This window comes from Marmota monax, unplaced genomic scaffold, assembly GCF_021218885.2.
Source record: "Marmota monax isolate L192 unplaced genomic scaffold, Marmota_monax_Labrador192_F-V1.1 WCK01_AAM20220418_F8-fsc00035, whole genome shotgun sequence".
NCBI lineage: Eukaryota > Metazoa > Chordata > Mammalia > Rodentia > Sciuridae > Marmota > Marmota monax.
In genome coordinates, this window is record NW_026691961.1 from 1,959,823 (window position 1) to 1,977,884 (window position 18,062).

The 18,062-nt window shown below is 36.2% G+C and overlaps 3 protein-coding genes across 17 annotated transcripts in view; 1 reads left to right on the plus strand and 2 right to left on the minus strand.

Moving 5' to 3' along the window:
• The window catches only part of Rexo5 (RNA exonuclease 5), a 24,340-nt gene extending 15,126 nt beyond the window's left edge, over positions 1 to 9,214 (minus strand). For 2 of the 7 annotated variants that reach the window (XM_046431561.2, XM_046431379.2), the window contains exons 1-6: positions 8,020 to 8,190; positions 7,713 to 7,854; positions 5,939 to 6,051; positions 4,837 to 4,963; positions 3,747 to 3,843; positions 919 to 1,062 (exon numbers count right to left, since the gene is read on the minus strand). In XM_046431561.2, the coding sequence (XP_046287517.1) occupies positions 919 to 1,062; positions 3,747 to 3,843; positions 4,837 to 4,963; positions 5,939 to 6,051; positions 7,713 to 7,850 (619 nt within the window). In that variant the 5' untranslated portion in view covers positions 7,851 to 7,854; positions 8,020 to 8,190. Of the gene's footprint in view, positions 1 to 918; positions 1,063 to 3,746; positions 3,844 to 4,836; positions 4,964 to 5,938; positions 6,052 to 7,712; positions 7,855 to 8,019; positions 8,195 to 9,061 lie in introns of those variants that run through there. The other 5 variants (XM_046431219.2, XM_046431144.2, XM_046431072.2 and 2 more) reach the window with 5 other exon arrangements.
• On the plus strand, positions 8,167 to 17,451 carry Eri2 (ERI1 exoribonuclease family member 2). 7 transcript variants are annotated; one of them, XM_058574573.1, is made up of 9 exons: positions 8,169 to 8,339; positions 10,231 to 10,294; positions 10,380 to 10,463; positions 10,940 to 11,067; positions 11,704 to 11,860; positions 13,082 to 13,182; positions 13,592 to 13,673; positions 14,255 to 14,343; positions 14,541 to 17,451. In XM_058574573.1, exons 1-9 carry the CDS (start codon positions 8,235 to 8,237, stop codon positions 15,876 to 15,878), a joined length of 2,148 nt encoding a protein of 715 aa, XP_058430556.1. In that variant the 5' UTR covers positions 8,169 to 8,234; the 3' UTR covers positions 15,879 to 17,451. The 7 variants fall into 7 exon arrangements, with proteins under 7 accessions (XP_058430603.1, XP_058430556.1, XP_046287855.1 ...); XM_046431768.2 differs by having other exon boundaries at positions 8,180 to 8,331; positions 10,227 to 10,294; XM_058574620.1 differs by lacking the exon at positions 10,380 to 10,463 and having other exon boundaries at positions 8,167 to 8,339.
• The window catches only part of Acsm3 (acyl-CoA synthetase medium chain family member 3), a 25,001-nt gene continuing 23,710 nt past the window's right edge, over positions 16,772 to 18,062 (minus strand). For all 3 annotated transcript variants that reach the window (XM_046432333.2, XM_046432246.2, XM_046432197.2), the window contains 2 exons: positions 17,308 to 17,427; positions 16,772 to 16,935 (listed from right to left, as the gene is read on the minus strand). In XM_046432333.2, the coding sequence (XP_046288289.1) occupies positions 16,849 to 16,935; positions 17,308 to 17,427 (207 nt within the window). In that variant the 3' untranslated portion in view covers positions 16,772 to 16,848. The remainder of the gene's footprint in view (positions 16,936 to 17,307; positions 17,428 to 18,062) is intronic.

Sequence of the window (18,062 nt, forward strand, 5' to 3'; positions counted from 1 at the left end):
AACTTAGCCAGACCCTGTCTCAAAATTTTAAAAAGGGAGAATTGCGTGGGGAATGTAGCTCAGTGGTAAAGTACCCAAAGGGTCAATCTCCAACATAAGCATACATACATACATACACACACACACACACACACACACACACACACACAGACTAGAAATGGTAAACATCACTCTAGATTCATCCAGGCAAAAAAATATCAAATATATTTCCTAGGCACCTTCTCTATATTAAATAATTATAAGAAATCAAAATATGGTTTAGCCCAGAAAAGGCAACCCCAAATCTGAGAGGCATTATACTTGCTACTCATCTATACATCAATGGCAATAATGCCAAAAAATTACTAAACAAACAACATGCTATGCACCTTTTATACACCAACTGACCTAGTCCTATGTAACTGACCAAGATTCTGAGCCTAGTCCTGCTCTATTAAAGAAATGAGGCATTAGGTATTAGAAAAATGTTAAAGACAGGGCTGCGGATGTGGCTCAAGAGGTTGTGCGGGACGCTGAGTTCGATCCTTAGCACCACATAAAAACCAAATAAAGATGTTGTGTCCACCGAAAACTGAAAAATATTAAAAAAAAATTCTCTCTCTCTCTCCTCTTTAAAAAAAAGAAAAATGTTAAAGACATATTGAGAAGGAATGAAAGAATATGGAATGAGAAAGAATGAAAGGCAATAAATATTAAATATTTAATGTTATTTAATATCATTTTCATACACTATCTTAAATAATCACTTTAACAATCATGGTTTATATCCCTTAATTTGAGAAACAATGCACTTCAAATATTTTCTTGTAAAACATGAAAAAGTAAAAATCTCCCATTTGGAAAGTAGCCAGAAAAATGAACTTTCAGCAACAGTACTTAAATAAACTGTTACCAATATTAGATTACGTCTAAGCCAACCTTGTAATGGGAAGTTAAATGTTTTCATTTCCTCCTCTGTCAGAAGGTATCGGAGCAAGCCCACTTTTTTAGAGCCATACTTTTGAATGATAGGGTCATTCTGCAGGTTGATGTTAGGTTTTGTAATGGTAGACGGTAAAGATCCTAAAACAAAGAAATACAACAGAATGTATGTTAGGATATCTAAGAACCTTATGACACGCATCCTAACATTGTTGAAGACCCAGCCCCAGCTTTCAAGGGCAGCTGCTATCTAATACAGTTGTAATAATACAAAGAGAATAAATCCCAATGAAATATAAAAATAAAGGCTATAAAAGAAAAAGAATGAAGATTATGCTTTAGGCTCAAGTGGTCAGAGTTCAAGAGAGGAAAAGATAGAAGCTGAGTCCAAAGTGGAAAAGGCAGAATTCTGATACTGGTGTTAGTCCTGTATAGTGACTACACAATAGTCCATTTTAGCAAATCTACTCCATCTACTCAAACAGTCATCTACTATAGCTATCTACTCCAGTAGCACCATCCTACTCCTTAATTAGAAGCTTTTGCTGTTTGGGTTAAGGATGTGGACCTGGCTCAAGAAGAACTAATGTAAAGAATAACCAATAGTCTATAGATATTCCTTGTGGAAACATGATAAAATGGGACATTTTAGCAATGCTAATGGACTGCCTATCTTAAAAATTTTAACTAGAAAATATAGAGACTTGACCAATTAGAAGACAAAATAAAACACATAAGTTGATGTTATGAAAGGGATGGAGAACAGCTCTTAAAGCCAAAGTGTCATAAGCAGAAGAAGACATTCTAGGTAAGATAGAAATATATATAACTTGGCTTGGCAGTGACTAGACCACTAAGAAGAAAAGATCTGTATGAGAGTGGAGTGTAAGAACCAAGACTGAATGAAAATGATGAAAGAAAGACCATCACATGTGCGTGCCAGGCCCAAAAGTTTGACCTCTGGTCATTCAGTAACTGGGAGCAAGAGAAAGTTCTTGAGAAGGGAAGCAATATAATAATTTAAGAAAGATCAACCTCCAATATTTGTAGGAAAATGCAGTAGAAAGACACTAGAGGGGCTGGGGATGTGGCTCAAGTGGTAGCACGCTCGTCTGGCATGCGTGCAGCCCGGGTTCGATCCTCAGCACCACATACCAACAAAGATGTTGTGTCTGCCAATAACTAAATAAATAAATAAATATGTTTAAAAAAAAAAAAAAAAAAGAAAGACACTAGAAAAAAACTTTGTTGGGGAAAAAAATTATGACTCAGGTCTAGAGCAAGATGCTAGAAGGGATAGTGGAAAAGGACTAGACATAAATACAAGAAAAACTGGTACAGAATGGTGACAATAATTCAGTCAACAAAATACTTATAACTGTTTATTACATGCTCAGCATTGCTGTAGACACCAAGAATTCCAATGAACAATACCAACAAAATCTCCTATTGAACTTAAATGCTAGTGGGGAAGATGTATTAAATAAATATTAAATATTTAATACATCAGGTGGGGATAACAAATAGAGTGAAGTATAGGAGAGGAGGTGATAAGGATTAGCAAGGCATGAAAACTGTTTGTCATAAGGTCTCTGATAAAGTGACATCTGAATACAGATTTAATAAGGGAATAAGCCATGCAGGCTGGGGGACAGGGAGCTATAAAAACAAAAACAAAAAATGTAATTCTAAAATTCAAGACTGGTGTCTTCAAGAAGTGTACCAAGAGGAGATAGGACTTAAAAACAGGAGCTCATTATTTGGGGATGAGAAAAATTTTTTACCTATAAAAAATTTGGGGGGGACAATGAAATATCCATTAACAATGTCCATCAGATAGATGAAAATCTAGAGATCATAGAAATCATCTATGAAGAAATCATCCATGAAGACTGATAAGTAAATCTATAGGACAAGGCATTACCCTGCCTCTCCAGCTTCATCTCTACCTCCTAGCCCCCTCAACATTCCCAGTTGCTATTCTTCAAATTTCTTTTTTCTATTTTTTCTTTCAAATTAAGATTTTTATTTGAGCCTAAAATCATGATGACTCATGATTTATTGAAATATTTAAAATACAGTGTATGTTAAATCAGACACAGCTTCAAATTAGATATGGGCATCTATTGGAGAAGGAAACAAAGGAAAGGTAGAAAATTAAAGATGTTGAGACGAAGGATAATAGGAAGCACTGTTCTTAAGGACATGTGAAGGAATCACTGGTTATTCTTCACTTTTTTTCATGTTCCTTCAGTGCAATTATACATTATTTAATTATTTTTGAACACATAAAATGTAACTGGATAATATTTATCTTTACTGTATGTATGCTCAAATAAGTTCTATTCTATCCTTCCACTCACCTCCATCCCCGCAAAACAGAGTTAGCTTAACTTGCTGGCAAGATATAATCCACATCTTGAAACACAGCTACTATGGATAATATACACTTTCAAGAAACTTTAATTGCTGAGTCTATAGCTCTTGCTGGAACTAGGAGCATCTATATTTCCCATTCATCACTCAAATAGTATTAGTAAGTGTTCCCAACATCAGTTAAACGCAAAATCTTCCTCTTCCCCTGTATGCTAGTACACAGATCCAGTCATGGTTCAGAAATTATTCACAGTAATTCTTAAGACTCCAGTGTTAGTGATATCCGAGTATCCTTAGCTAGAGTTTCTGAGCTATGACCCTGGCAGTGGTTTCTATGTATAACCGCCCTACGTACCTGCGCAAAAAAAAAAAGCCTTCTGACTCAGCTAGTCAAAATTCAGTTTTGTTGCCTGCATTAATACACTTGATAAACAGAGTCATAGTCATACCTTCGATGGTCTTAGGCAGATATCCAGCTGTTTCTTTATTTTGTAGCCCAATAATATCAGCTAGAAAATTAGATGATGGAGGAGGCAAGCGGAATTTCTGAAATTAAGATTTTTATAAAAATGTTTGAGAGCAGTTGAAATAGTATGAATGGTCTAGAACTTTGTTAGCTCAGTGCAATGAAAGGTCTAGACCTTAACTGTTTGCACTGTAAAATAAAATCCATTTCCTTAATATGGAAGTGACTTGGTAAACAAAGCTACATTAGTTATTTATTAATAACCACCTGCTGGAAATTTTGTCTTTCATGTTACACCTTGTTAAAAAAAAAAAAAAAAAAAGGACAAACATTATACAAATGTACAACATTTTTGTATTTTCAAAGCTCTTCAATATTTATTATTTCACTGGACAGCATTTAAGGTAGTGAAAACAGATGATAATAGGATAAAGAGGGAGAGAGCTCTAGCCCTAAGTTTAACCTTCACTTTTTATAGCTGTAACTTGATCAAGTTACTCAGTTTCTTAGGTATAAAACAGGGATAAAAACTCTTATAGGATTATTGTACAATTAAAAGTGATGAATGCCGTATGATTAATATAGAATTTAATATATAGGAAGTGCTTCATAAAATGGAGACTCAGGGAGATTAAATTAGAGTTAACCAAACACCTTCAGAAGTAAATGGATAAAAGAAGCCACTAGGGAATGAAGGCGGCTATGGGAAAATAGAGCACATGCCTTTTCAAGATGACAGCTGCTATTCAGTTCTGCATACCCTTCTAGGGGGGCCCAATCTTATGACTTTTTAAAGAGGTAAAAAATAAAGATTTTATATAAACTTTATAATCTGAAAATATCATACCCCAAATTAAATAGGACAATATCAATCTGGAAGATACAGACTATAATTTATAAGTAAGTGTAAGAAAATAAGAGACAAATCTAATATCATTAACATGAGGCCTCTAACTCTCTATATTCCCTGCCATTTGTTAGGTTGTTATGAGGCATGTTTTCAGATACATGTATTAGTCTTAAAATGATATGACCTAACTCACCCCCCCCAATACAAAGTTTTCTTAACTTACGTGTTTGAAGGCTTTTCGGAGAAATCCAAATTCCAAATAGAACCTGTAGAAGTGTAGTTGACTCATCCCTTGAAGGATGACAACCACTATTCTCTTCAGTTGGCTTTGGTAAAGAAGCTGGCACCACCTATTAAAAAAAAAAACCATCAAATCAATACAGCTCAGAGTGATACTCTTAAGACAGTTTCAGGTATACTGAAGGGAAGTATGAAAAAATTAACAGGGATAGCTAATGGAATTTTTTATCACCCACTGACTTCCTGGAATTGGAAGTCATTATTACAGAGAACTCAAAAATCTCTTAAGACAAATACTTGTTTCATTCAAGTAAAATACCAACGGAAACACAAGGCTTTAAATTCACTATCCCATTAAGATTTGCTTTAAACCAGAACAAAGCTCATTTTATAAAGACTCATCCCAAGATCTCAACCTACATGCAGCCCCTCCCAAAACAAGTAATCAAATGACTGGCTTCCAGAAATTCAATTTTAGATAAATTGAAAAACTAATAGTACAGTTTATTGATAAGGAAGGTGGCTTTTGAAGTATCTAGCCAATTTGTAACAACCTCCCCCAGTAAAATGCTGGTATTTAAAAATTTTAATTTTGTTGGTATAAAATTAATTGGTAATAATTTGTTGGTATAAAAACAATTTTCAAAAGATAATAAGTCATAAGATAATAATGGCATTGACTATCAGAATACCAAAATTCTCTTTGCTCTTTATTCATAAAACAAAATGACTGGAACTACTAACATATTATCAGGTTATTTCTATGGGTCTACACCATGGGGAAAGAAATAAAATATCTAAGGGAAGCAGGTCAGATAGGACACTGGAGCATACACACCTTATCTAAAGAGGAAAACCATTACTCAGCTTTGACAAATACTTGCCAAATGGAGAGACAGTCAGTTGCTAGATTTTTTAGTTTTTTAAAGACATCAAAAAATCTTGATTTAGAAATTCCCAAATTTAACTGATGGCAGCTATTACTAAAAAAATTATATGAGGATACACGGAATAACAGATGTTGGTAAGCAGACATGGCCCTTTAGATACTAGTTTGAGACCGTTGATCTATACACATCTCATACCTGGGTTTCTCAATATCGGGTTTACCCAGAACTGCATACTTCAGCAACTCACATAACTGTTCATGGGTTACTTCACAGTTTTCAGCAATTAAAATGCTAGCCAATCGGGCTCTCTGCAAAGGGGCATAGCAAACCATGATGATCAAGAATGGCAATAAAGCAAGGCAAATAATCATTCTAGTTTCTCATTAGTTTTACAATCATAACTAAGAATTCTAATTAAAAATAAAGCCCTAAAATAAGCTGTGATATTATTATCATATTTAATAAACATTGTTATAGAACCTGAATTATACTTGGTTATGTTCTAAAAATATTAGGATGAATAAAATGCTTCATGCTCTCAAGGAGTCCATCCCACTAAGGAAAGAAAAATGACAGGTAATTACAACACAGCATGAGGAAGTGCTACTACAAATATGGGACCAAAAGTTTCAGTGACAGAAAAGCACTGGGGCTGGGCCTTGAAAATAAAATGTCTGCCGCATTGGAAAGAATATTGTGTCCAAACAGGTAATATGGTTTGACTAGGGCCAAGATTGCATGTTGCAGTTATCGTAGTGTGAGGGAAAGGACACAGCAACTAGATCATACTAAGCTAAGCAGTCAGCCAACAGGAAGTTCAATGAATCTCCCACCTCCTTAAGAAAACTTTGCACTTATATCTGGTTATCAAAGTAGTTCATGGTTGTCATGGTTGTTATTAAAGACTCAGAAAATAAGAAATAGGTGATAGATAATAGAAACACAATAGATAAATATGAAATCCATGTGTATGACTCATTTTTTTGTCTGGAAAGCATAATTGAGTATAGGGGTCAGGAATTCAAACCTTGGGAATCATACTACCAGAGTTCAAATATCAAGTTCTATAATCTTGGACAAGTGTCTTAATTTTTCCAAGTCTTACTTTCCTGTGAGTAAAGTATAATTCTATCCATGAGATTGCTAGTGCAGCATATTAAGTCTATGTGACATAAGTAAATAGGTAGTTATTGCTAAATTTTCTCCCATGGCCTTAAGCTAATATTGAGCATCTGTTAGCCAGATATAGTTCTGAACACTTAACATGTGTTTAATCATTGAATTCAACTGTTTAAGTACTACACTTCTCATTTTATAATAAAGAAATGAACAGGTAATAGAACAATTAGAATACAGACTACAAGGCCCCAATTCTATTCATCTTTTTACTATCCATCCCCTATCATTTAATGTAATGAATCTTTCCCTATCATTTAATAATTAGATAATAATAATTAATTATTATTAGATAATAATCCCTAACAATTATTATCTATCTGAAAAAAAAATTCCATATTGATAACACTTACCTAAAAATTTTCAAGATAAATTCCTAGTCAAATAGAGCAGGTAGATCTTTTGATAAATATTGCTAACCAAATGTATGAGATTAAGGTAGAGATCTACGGTTAATGAAGAGTCTGAATGAAGTATGTTTGGCTGTCATCATTATTCCTCTACTGGAACGCGAACTGTAGGAGCGCAATTCCAATTGTGTGTTTCTGTGCAGGAGGCTATTCCCAGAACTTCGAAAGCCTCCTGGCATCCTGAAGACCTCAGTTAAGTATGTGTGCCAGGCACTGTGCAAGTTTTAAAGAACAGCCCCCAAAGTGGAAAGCAGCACAATATCATTCTCACTTTACCGATCACAGAGCCCACTCAGCAAAGGCAATGGGAGGGTGAGACGGATCCCGGTTCGAGACTCCGAAGGAGGCTGGAGTGAGGGGTCTGTATGCTTCCCTTTGCTCACCTTGGGCTCGGGCTGCCTGTCCACGGGATCGGAACCGGATATCCTCGCCTCGGGGGTCCTGATCAGCTTGTTGGGGACCCGTCTCCTCTTCCTGCCCTTCCTGGGGAGCCTCCCGGTCTTCTCCTTCTCTGGCTCCATGATTCTGTGGGGAAAGACAAGCTACATCTGACAAACTCCGACGACCCCATTCCCTGGGACTCGAGGCGCCCCTCGTTCCCCACTTTACAGAGTTTTCCCCGTCGGCCCTCGGTAGCCAAGGTGCCAACGCGCCTCCCCTTCCCGCGGACTCGCCCACCACCGCGCGCACCAACCGTCCGCCTCCCGAGGCCGGATTCCAAACAGCTCCCTAACGCCGGCCACGCCGCCGGCCGCTGGCAAAGACGGAAGGGGGCGCCCCCTAGCGGCTTCTCCGCCTAAAACCACTCCCACAACCCCGAAGTCTCGGAAACGCCCGAGAAGCGACGAACGGAGCACCAGGCGCTGCGGCCGCCTCTGCCAACGCCGCCGCCTCAGCCGCGCCGGATGTTTGAACGGACCGGAAGTGGGAGTCAGTGGACTTCCGGCAGTTGGACGTCGGAGATCTTGGAGTGTTGGGAATGGCAACCAAGCGCCTGGCGCGGTAGGCTAGTGGGTTCTCCGCGGTGCCAGGGAGGGTGGTCGCTCTGGGTCCGGCGCAGGCGTCCCGGGCAGGGCTGCGCTGCCGGCGTCCGCCGTGGCGGCCTCGGTTTTCCGCATTCTCGGCGTCCGGGATCTGCACGCTTTGAAAAGCTCCTGCCGGAACCTAGGTCTCCAGCCCCAGGCTGCGCTCCGCTAGGCTGGAAGGAGCCGGAGGAGCCCCGGCTTTCTCTTCTCCGTGGCCTGGAGCCTGCGTCTGCCCCTTGTAGCCTTGGGAAAAACCACGGGACGTGACAGCCCCGTGTAACCTGTTGGGAGGTCCCAGGCCGGCGCCAGTGCACCTATCATGCCGTTGGCCGCACGACTAACGAATGACCCAGTTAAAATGTGCAGGCTCTGAACTAGCGATCCTCCTGCCTCAGCCTCCGGAGTCGCTGGGATTACAGGCGTGCGCCACCGCGCCCGGCCAAAACGGTCCACTTGACAAATTACCCATTTTCTCATCTAAAAAATTTGGGGACCAAAAAAATGTCTGCCTCCTAGAGTTGCTGACTAAATGAGTTCACCATGTATGCTTAGTACCTGCTGTGTAGTAACAGTCAGTAACTGCTAGTTATTACTTATTCCCAAATTCCTACCCTCACCTTCCACCTCTTAGCAGCAATAACAACAAAGCAAAAATACAAAACAGCACTACAACAGTTAAAAACTCTCCCTGCCCATCAGAGTCTCACCTGTACTTGAGTCCTTGTTGTGGAACGCTGTCCTGGTGTAGAAAGCTGTCCTTGTCTTGATGCCAATCCAGCAAGAGAAAATGGTCTTGAGAAGGAAAAAGGATGGTTTATTGATTTGCTAGCAAAGGAGAACCACTGAGACACCTGTCCTGAAGGACTGGGCCTATTGCCGGCCAGCAGGGGTCTATATACAACTGAATAGACAGCCCATTTCAATCCAGCATTATCCAGTCACAGCAATTATACACAGCTTAACTTAATTATCATCATCTTAATGGCTCGCTGGCCTCACCTCTCAACCATTCCTTCTGGCAAAATACCAGGGGCCATTCTGACTCAGCTGTGGCTCTCCACAGCCCTGTGTTCATATTTTCTCAGAATTGTGCTGTATACATAGCAAAGACTTGAAAAAGGAAAAAAAAAAAGTGTAAGGACAAAAATAACTAAAGCTCTTCAGTGTTTCTGTACCCCTACAATCATGAGTTCCCCAACGTTACTGTAAAATACAGGGAGCAGATAAAATTAACCTAAGTTTGCTAATATGTGCTTGAAGTCTATGTAGGTAAAATGACTACTAAAATCAAAAGAGGATGACAGCCCAGCCGCTCAGGAGGCTGAGACAGGAGGATCATGAGTTCAAAGCCAGCCTCAGCAACTTAGAGAGGCACTAAGCAACTCTGTGAGACCCTGTCTCAAAATAAAATATAAATATTAAAAAAAAAGGATTACAGTACCAGAACCCAAGTCTTTTTATTTTTTATTTTTATTTTTTTAATTTGTTTTTGTTTGTTTTAATTAGTTACACATGACAGTACAATGATCTTGACATATCACATTTGAATCAAATGGGGGATAATTTCTCATTTTTCTGAGTGTACAGGTTGCACAATCTCACTGGTCATACAGTCACATATATACATACGGCAAAACTAGTGTCTATTTTATTTTGCTGTCCTTCCTATTCCCCCTTCCCCTCCCCTAAGGAGACCCTCATCGTTATACAGATTATATGTATGATGATGTGAAGGGGGAAAAAAAAAGTACCCAGGTCTTTCCTCCCAAAGTCTAGTTTCTCTTCCATCAGAACACATTAAGGAGTACTTTGCCATTTGCCCAGTAGTGTGAATGGGTTCATTGATCTTATTGGGTTGTTTTACATTTTTAGGCAGCTTGGATTAATTAGGAGAAAATCAATTGCACCAGCAAATGACAAACTAGGAAGAAGCAAATCCAGTAAGTAATGCTCTTAATTTCTTTACATTTTGTAGCCTGTACTTTCACCACTAGTGAAGCATAAGAACACCCTAATCTTTTGCAGAGCAGTTGTATGACTACTTAATTGTGATTGATTTTGAATCCACCTGCTGGAATGATGGGAAACACCACAATAGCCAGGAAATAAGTAAGTCTGGAATTCCAATAAATTCCAAACAAATTTAGCATTAAGGTAGTCATTTTAAAGTTTAGAGATATAAACCAGCCAATAGTTTAGGAGATGGTCTATGAATTGGTAGTTTTATATAAAACCTGTCTTTATTTAAAAACAACAAAATCCCAAATACCTAAATGTATCATTGTGTAAAATAATTGTTTTAGAATTATATACAAAACCTCAAATGCATAGAAACTAAAACAATTATTTCAACTTCCATATGGTCTTCATATTTAATTATGGAACTATAGAGATGAATATGATTTCAGTATTTTTATTTATGGTTTATTGTTACTTCATATCATACTCCTTTGGTCTCTTATTATGCTTTTATTGAAATTTATTGTTTAATAATTCTATTTTGACAATTTATGTTTAATTTAAAATGACTATAGCATTGTTAAAACTTGTATATTCAAGTGTTGGTTGATAATTCTTTGATTTAGTTGAATTTCCAGCAGTATTGCTGAACACATTAACTGGAGAGATTGAATGCGAATTCCATGCTTATGTTCAGCCTCAAGAACATCCAATTCTTTCGGAATTTTGCATGGAGCTGACAGGCATAAAACAGGTATGATGCAAATTTTAAGATTCATAAATCAGTTTTAGAAAAAAAAAGTTGCTATAAAATATTTGGTTTTTCAATTACGTTGACATTTTCCTAGAATATAGGAAATATGACATTCCTAATTTAACATCTTTCTCTTGTTTCTGAAACAGTAAGGGTTTTATTGGGTGTTTAAAATACCATTTATTAAGTGTTAAGAGAAACAATGTCCTCTCCCAAAATCCACTGGGATATTTAAAAATTAGAATTGTGTTATAAACATGACGATCAAGTCTGGCTCTACGGCTCAGTGGTAGAGTGCTTGCTGAGCATGTGGGAGTCCTGGATTTCAGTCCCCAGCATTGGAAGGGGAAAAAAACAAAGAAATGATCCTAAGGAAATGAAGTGACTCAAATTTATTTTATTTCTGTCAATTTGGATTTAATGATTATATTTCTGTCCAATTTTAGATTTATCAACCAAATTCTTATCTTGGTGAGTTCTAATCGTTAAAGAGCTCCTGTGTATCTTAACATTTTTTCACTGGATAAACTCTTTGCCAGTTAGAACCTCTTTGTTATATCCTCCCATATAATTACAATGTCTGCTTGATAATTATAGAATTTGATTGTTGAATTCAGATTTTGTGACTCTAATCAGGCTCAAGTTGATGAAGGAGCCCCTCTGAAGATTTGCTTATCTCAGTTCTGTAAATGGATTCATAAGATTCAGCAACAGAAGAAAATTGTTTTTGCTACTGGGGTTTCGGAGCCTTCTACTTCTGCAGCAAAATTGTGTGCATTTGTTACTTGGTCAGGTAAAAAATAATAATAATTGAGTTATTCCTATCAACCACAAATGGGTAGCATTATAACGATGTCAATCTTTTTTTTAATATATATTTTTTTAGTTAAACATGGGCACAGTATCTTCATTTTGTTTATTTATTTTTATGTGGTGCTAAGGATAGAACCCAAGGTCTCACACGTACGAGGTGAGCGCTCTGCCACTGAGCCACAACCCCAGCCCAACGATGAAAATCTTTATTGCTAATTTTCTACTTAGTAATCTAGAATTATACTTTTTTTTTGGTACAGGGGATTAAACTGAGGGGCACTTAACCACTGAGCTATATCCCCAGCCCTATTTTGTATTTTATTTAGAGACAGGGTCTCACTGAGTTGCATAGCGCCTCGCCATTGCTGAGGTTGGCTTTGAACTCGAGATCCTCCTGTGTCAGCTTCCCCAGCCACTGGGATTACAGGTATGCCACCACGCCCAGCTAGAATTATACTTCTTAACCTGGACCAGGAATATAAATTCAAGTTCCTTACAGTGTTAACCAAGAAAAGTAAATTTGCTCATATCTTTAACATTATGATACTGGATACCTTAAATATATAAGCATCAGCTTTTTGAATCTTTCAAGGTGTTCCTCTATGTTCTTCTGAATTCAGACAATGATTCATTGAAAACTCATTATGGTATTTTCTGTATCCTTGAATAAAGAGTCATGAGGTCACATCCTTTGCTTTTATGCATTAATCCTTACTAATATAGACATTAAGAAAAAAAAATGAACCATTTAACATAGGTCTTTGTATGACCATGATAAATTAATAATTAATTGCCATTAATAGTCATTGATAGCAGTATAGCACCCTTGATAAAACACAGATTGATAGTCATAGTTGGATTCAAGTTGCTATAAAATATTTAGTTTTTCAATTACTTTAACATTTTCCTAGAATATGAGAAATATGACGTTCCTAATTTAACATCTTGTTTCTGAAACAATAAGGGTTTTATTGGGTGTTTAAGAAATCATTTTGAAACTTAGTTACCAATGTAATTTCTTTAATAATAAGTTATGTAAAGGAATAAAAAGCATACATGTTATTATTTATTAGCATTATTAGTTATTAGAAGAGCAATTAAGCCTTACTGTACTATTTTATATCATCCTCCGTATTTATTTGTAAGTGGAAGGAAATTCTGACGTAAATAACTTTGTTCTGTTTTAATTTGCTTAATGAAGACTGGGACTTGGGGGTTTGCCTGGAGTATGAGTGTAAAAGAAAACAACTGTTAAAACCCGTGTTCTTAAATTCCTGGATTGATCTCAGAGCAACTTACAAGGTAAGGGTGAAAGGCAAGGGCATGTTCATTTTCCTTCTATTGAAAAATGATTACATTATTTCCCATACATGGTATTGGTATTTTCTTTGGGAATATTCATATAAATATGACTTTAAAAACAATACAATAGAAATAAGCATATTTCAGGGGCTGGGGATGTAGCTCAAGTGGTAGTGCACTCACCTAGCATGGGTGAGACACTGGGTTTGATTCTTGGCACCACATAAAAATAAAAATAAAGATATTGTGTCCACCTAAAAAAAAAACAAAACTGAAAAATAAATAAATATTAAAAAAAAGAAATAAGCATATTTAAAATTCAATAGAACTAAAATTATAAAAAGTGGTTAATATCTAGCCTTTCAAGTATTAATAATATTTTTAGCTATGTTTTCTTTGATTTGGTCAGCTTTTCTATAGAAGAAAGCCAAAAGGACTAAGCGGTGCCTTGCAGGAAGTGGGAATAGAATTCTCAGGACGAGAACATTCTGGTTTGTATAAGTGGCAAATCATTTTATTATGTAACTCAATTAAGTGTTGTAAAAAATTTTAATATAAACTTCATTTTTTGATAATGCCATTAATAACAAATATCCTTTAACCTAAAAGTTGCTCCTAATCTACACAATTCAAATTGTTTCTGTTTTTGGAGTTACCAATTTCATGAACTATTTAATGTAAAAATTGCCATCTAGTGGCTTTCTAGCTGCTAAAAAGAATGAAAAGAATTAATCAGTCAAATCAAATGGAGATGTTAAACAAGTACCCAAATGATACAGTGGATTAGTGAAAGAACTAAACAAGGCTATTCCCAAATCATGGTTCCTATAGAATGCCAGTTACATTTTTAGTAACTGAAACAAATTTTTACTTCCTACTCTGCAAATCTAGGAGATCTCTTTCATTGATAATGTGGCCATAGCTTTCCACAAGACCAGTTTATTGTGATTAAAATTTGTAGGTGATTATAAAGTTAACACTATGCCCCAATTTTATTTAAGTGGTAGTTTTTTCTTCTTGTTTTTTTCTTTACGCTACTATTGAGTTCAGTGTTTGATATCTGTTTCCTCAGGGTTGGATGATTCTCGCAATACTGCTCTTCTTGCTTGGAAAATGATCAGAGATGGGTGCCTAATGAAAATTACAAGGTCCTTCAACAAGGTCAGTGGTATATTCCCTTTTTATTCAGTTATCTCAAACTCCAGAGTAGTCATGGGTTCACTGAAATGGGGATTTCATATGTGTGATCATTTATTAACAGATGATATATTTCTTTTTTGTCATATCACATAATTTCTGCTGAAGAAAGTATAAATGCAGAATTTCTAAAGCTGTTGGATTTGTCTGTGGAATCGTAGGTTCTCACAAAGAAGAATCCCAACATTCTGGCCAGAAATTTGAATACAAATCAAGAAGAAACATCTGCCTGCAACATTAGCATCCAGGGTTCCAATATACATGATAGAGAGCCTAAAAATACAATAAGTGCTCATGAAAAGGTTCAAATGAATTTAGTTTGTGTGAATTCCCCTATAACAGTACAAAAGGATCAGTTACAAGTAAAGAACAGTATAAAAGCCGGTCCTCATAATGTCGAAAGTTGCTTATCTGTTTTTAATACTAAGCCCTCTACATCTTTGGGACAGTTGCAGTCTCCCAGCCTAAATTCATCTATCTATGTGCAGAAGCAAAAAAAAAATGAACATCTTGTAGTTAATACCAAATCTAAGTCTTCAACATTTAATTCAGAATTGGTACTTGTCTCTACTACCATTCCTTCTGTTAATCATGTTTCTGAAGTGGAAATGAGTTCTACTCTTGACTCTTTGCCTATGTTGGCTGAATGGGAAGACATAGTTTTACTGCCAGCATCTCAACCTGAGGAAAATATAGATAGTCTACTTCCTATTAGTGACACAAATATAGAGACTTCACTTAGTTCTGGAGAAAGAGTAATGGTTTTAAAAGAGTCAGAAGTGCTGAGTCATGAAAATTTTGGAGGCATCAAGAAAACTTTAAAGGAATTGGAGACCACTAAGTCCATTGTGTATAAGAGTCCTCACACTACTATTTATAATGTAAAAGAAGCTAAATATCCAGGTTCAGATGTGTCTGCCTTTAAATTACCTGAACGAAAATTATGTGCCTTTAACAGTGTTAATGCCAGTGCATCTCATCCTTCAGTTTTGGGGAAACATCCTCTTTCTTTAGGTGTCTCTAAAAGGAATTCACCTAGTCCCCCAGTTTTCCCACCAGCAAAAAAACAGACCTTCACTATTCATGAAGAAAAGCCAGCATCATCTGATTGTTCCCCAGGAAAAAGTTCTTGTCAGAAGGTTGCCCCCGCTGTATTAACTTCTGCAGTGAATCTACAGGAGCCTTGGAAGAGTGGGAAAATGACACCTCCCTTATGCAAGTGTGGCCGGAGATCTAAGAGACTTGTTGTTTCTAACAATGGACCAAACCATGGAAGAGTCTTCTATTGTTGCCCTATTGGCAAATATCAAGAAAACAGAAAGTGTTGTGATTATTTTAAATGGGAACAAACACTTCAAAAGGAAAAAGCCAACAACACGCTTCTCTCTCATTCCTCAGGGAGACTCACTTTTAGTTCTCTAGTAACAAGCCATATTCGTGACAGTAATTGTCTTCCTACTAAAAATTCTTTGAGACTCAGACCTTCAATGAGGAATTGATAAGTTTTCTGTACAGTTAAACAGTTTTTACTTTTAGGATAACTTTTATGTGACTTTTAGTGCAGGAAAGATAAAAAAGTATAGGGCTACGAGTTATGGAGTCTTAGCATATCTGAATTCTGTAGACTGTATTGTAGCAGATACACACACACGTGCACACACACAAGCACACATACACAGAAAGAAAATATATTTCATGCCTTCCACTTTCACTCACCATTTGCTTAACAATTGCCTTCTGTGTTCAGGTATGAATCCTAATTACTCCTTAAATTCCCAAACATGAATATTCTGGTACTATCTTACACATTTTATTTATATTTCATATAATAATGTTTGCTGAATTTTCATGCCTCCTTGAAGAATGACAAAATATTTTATAAACTGTATTCATTAGGTTAAATAAGCAATAATAGTACATGATGTTCATTTTTCTAGTTAGACCTTGAAACAAATTATAAGCTATTTTTAAATTATTTGAATAAAAATGTGACTAATAAAATTTCCTACTCTATTTTTAGGTAGATACTTGATAATTATGATAATCTCCAGATTGATATTTTTTACTTTTCTGAAAAATTATAAGTTGTTTAGTCTTATTCAAGGCTTAATTATTCCAATTTGTATATTCACATATTGGAATTATTTAACTAAGGATTAAAATCCAATGTGGCAGAGATTTGATTGATTGATAGAAACTGCTTCTATACCAAACATTTAAGAATGCTGTGATCTGGGGATATAGCTCAGTTATTGAACATGTACCTGGCATGTGCTAGGCCCTGGGTTCGATCCCTAGTACTACAAAAAAGAAGTATCAAAATAAAAATTCCTGAGCAACTGATGACATTTATTTTGTGATGCCAAATTATAGGAACATTGACACTGGTGCATAGGAATCTATTGAATTTTTTTATTTCAAATTCAGCCTCTGTGTTTATTTCATATGTACTATGATAATGGGATGAATTTAAATTGTTTTCCATTCTTTTTTCTTCAGTTCATTTCTTTTTATCTTCCCACTAATAGTCTTTGGCAGCTCTTGAATAAATTCTACCTGTTAAATATCAAGAAGAAGAAAATTAGTCTAAAAGTTTTCATCTTTAGATAAAGCCATTTATGTAGTAGTTCTATTATGAATTCTAGATGAAAAGATTAGGACACCTGTTGTGGGTTTTGGGTAACCAAATAGGGAAGTGGGTATTGTTAAGGAGATTTTTTCTTGATATTTAGTACTTACTGCAAGTTCACTGAGCCAAGTTAAGAGTTTAATTTTAAAAATGCAGATTCTTATTTACACATCATTAGTTCAATTTGAAACACTTTATGTAGCATGTTTGAGGATCGTGTTCATTAAAAAGGAGAAAATAAACAGTTGAAAAAAATTCCATAACACTGAACAAATATTCATCATAAATAGGATGCCTACCTTTCTTGGGTATTTGTAAGGTGCTGTACTTCTTTTTACATGATCCTGAATCTCCTTTTTTAATTGTTCTTGGTCATGTGACTTGTAATCAGGGTTCAAAACAATAAAAGCTTTTACGACCTAAAATAAATATTTGAAACAGCAGAGAGATGAGTTGTATTTTTTTAGTACATCTTACTTTCTCCAACTGGGAATCTTTGTGCTGCTGGGTAGTGTGCACAAAAAATTAAACAGTTTGAGCTAAACTAGCCAGTTGACTCCCGCACTTCTTGTTCCACACCCAATACAAGAGACTTTCTGGGATCCCTGATTTATTTATGGTATACTCTTGAACTCTCTCATATAACTACATTTTGAAATCTTGCTTTCTGACCTATTTCTGACCATCTCTGTCCTTGACTTATTGCCTTATTTTTATCTCCTTTAATAAAGTTTCCTCTTGAAACTTGGCAATGCACTAAGCACAGCCTCTTTTTGTAACAACAAACTCTATTCCAGTGTAGTTTCTAAGACTCTACCCAAATAAACTCTGTTATGTCTTTCTAAAAGTCTTCACAGAACATTGCAGAAACATGTTAAATTAACAAGGAACAACCTAAAATTATAGTTAAGAGTATGAGCTCTGAAGTCAGACAACCTGGGTTCAAGTCATAGTCTGTTGTGTCATCTTGGGCAAGTTAGGTCATCTTTCTGTGTTTCACTTTCCTTCTCTGTAAAAGAAGCTGCAAGGAGTACATAAGTCAATAAAGACTTAA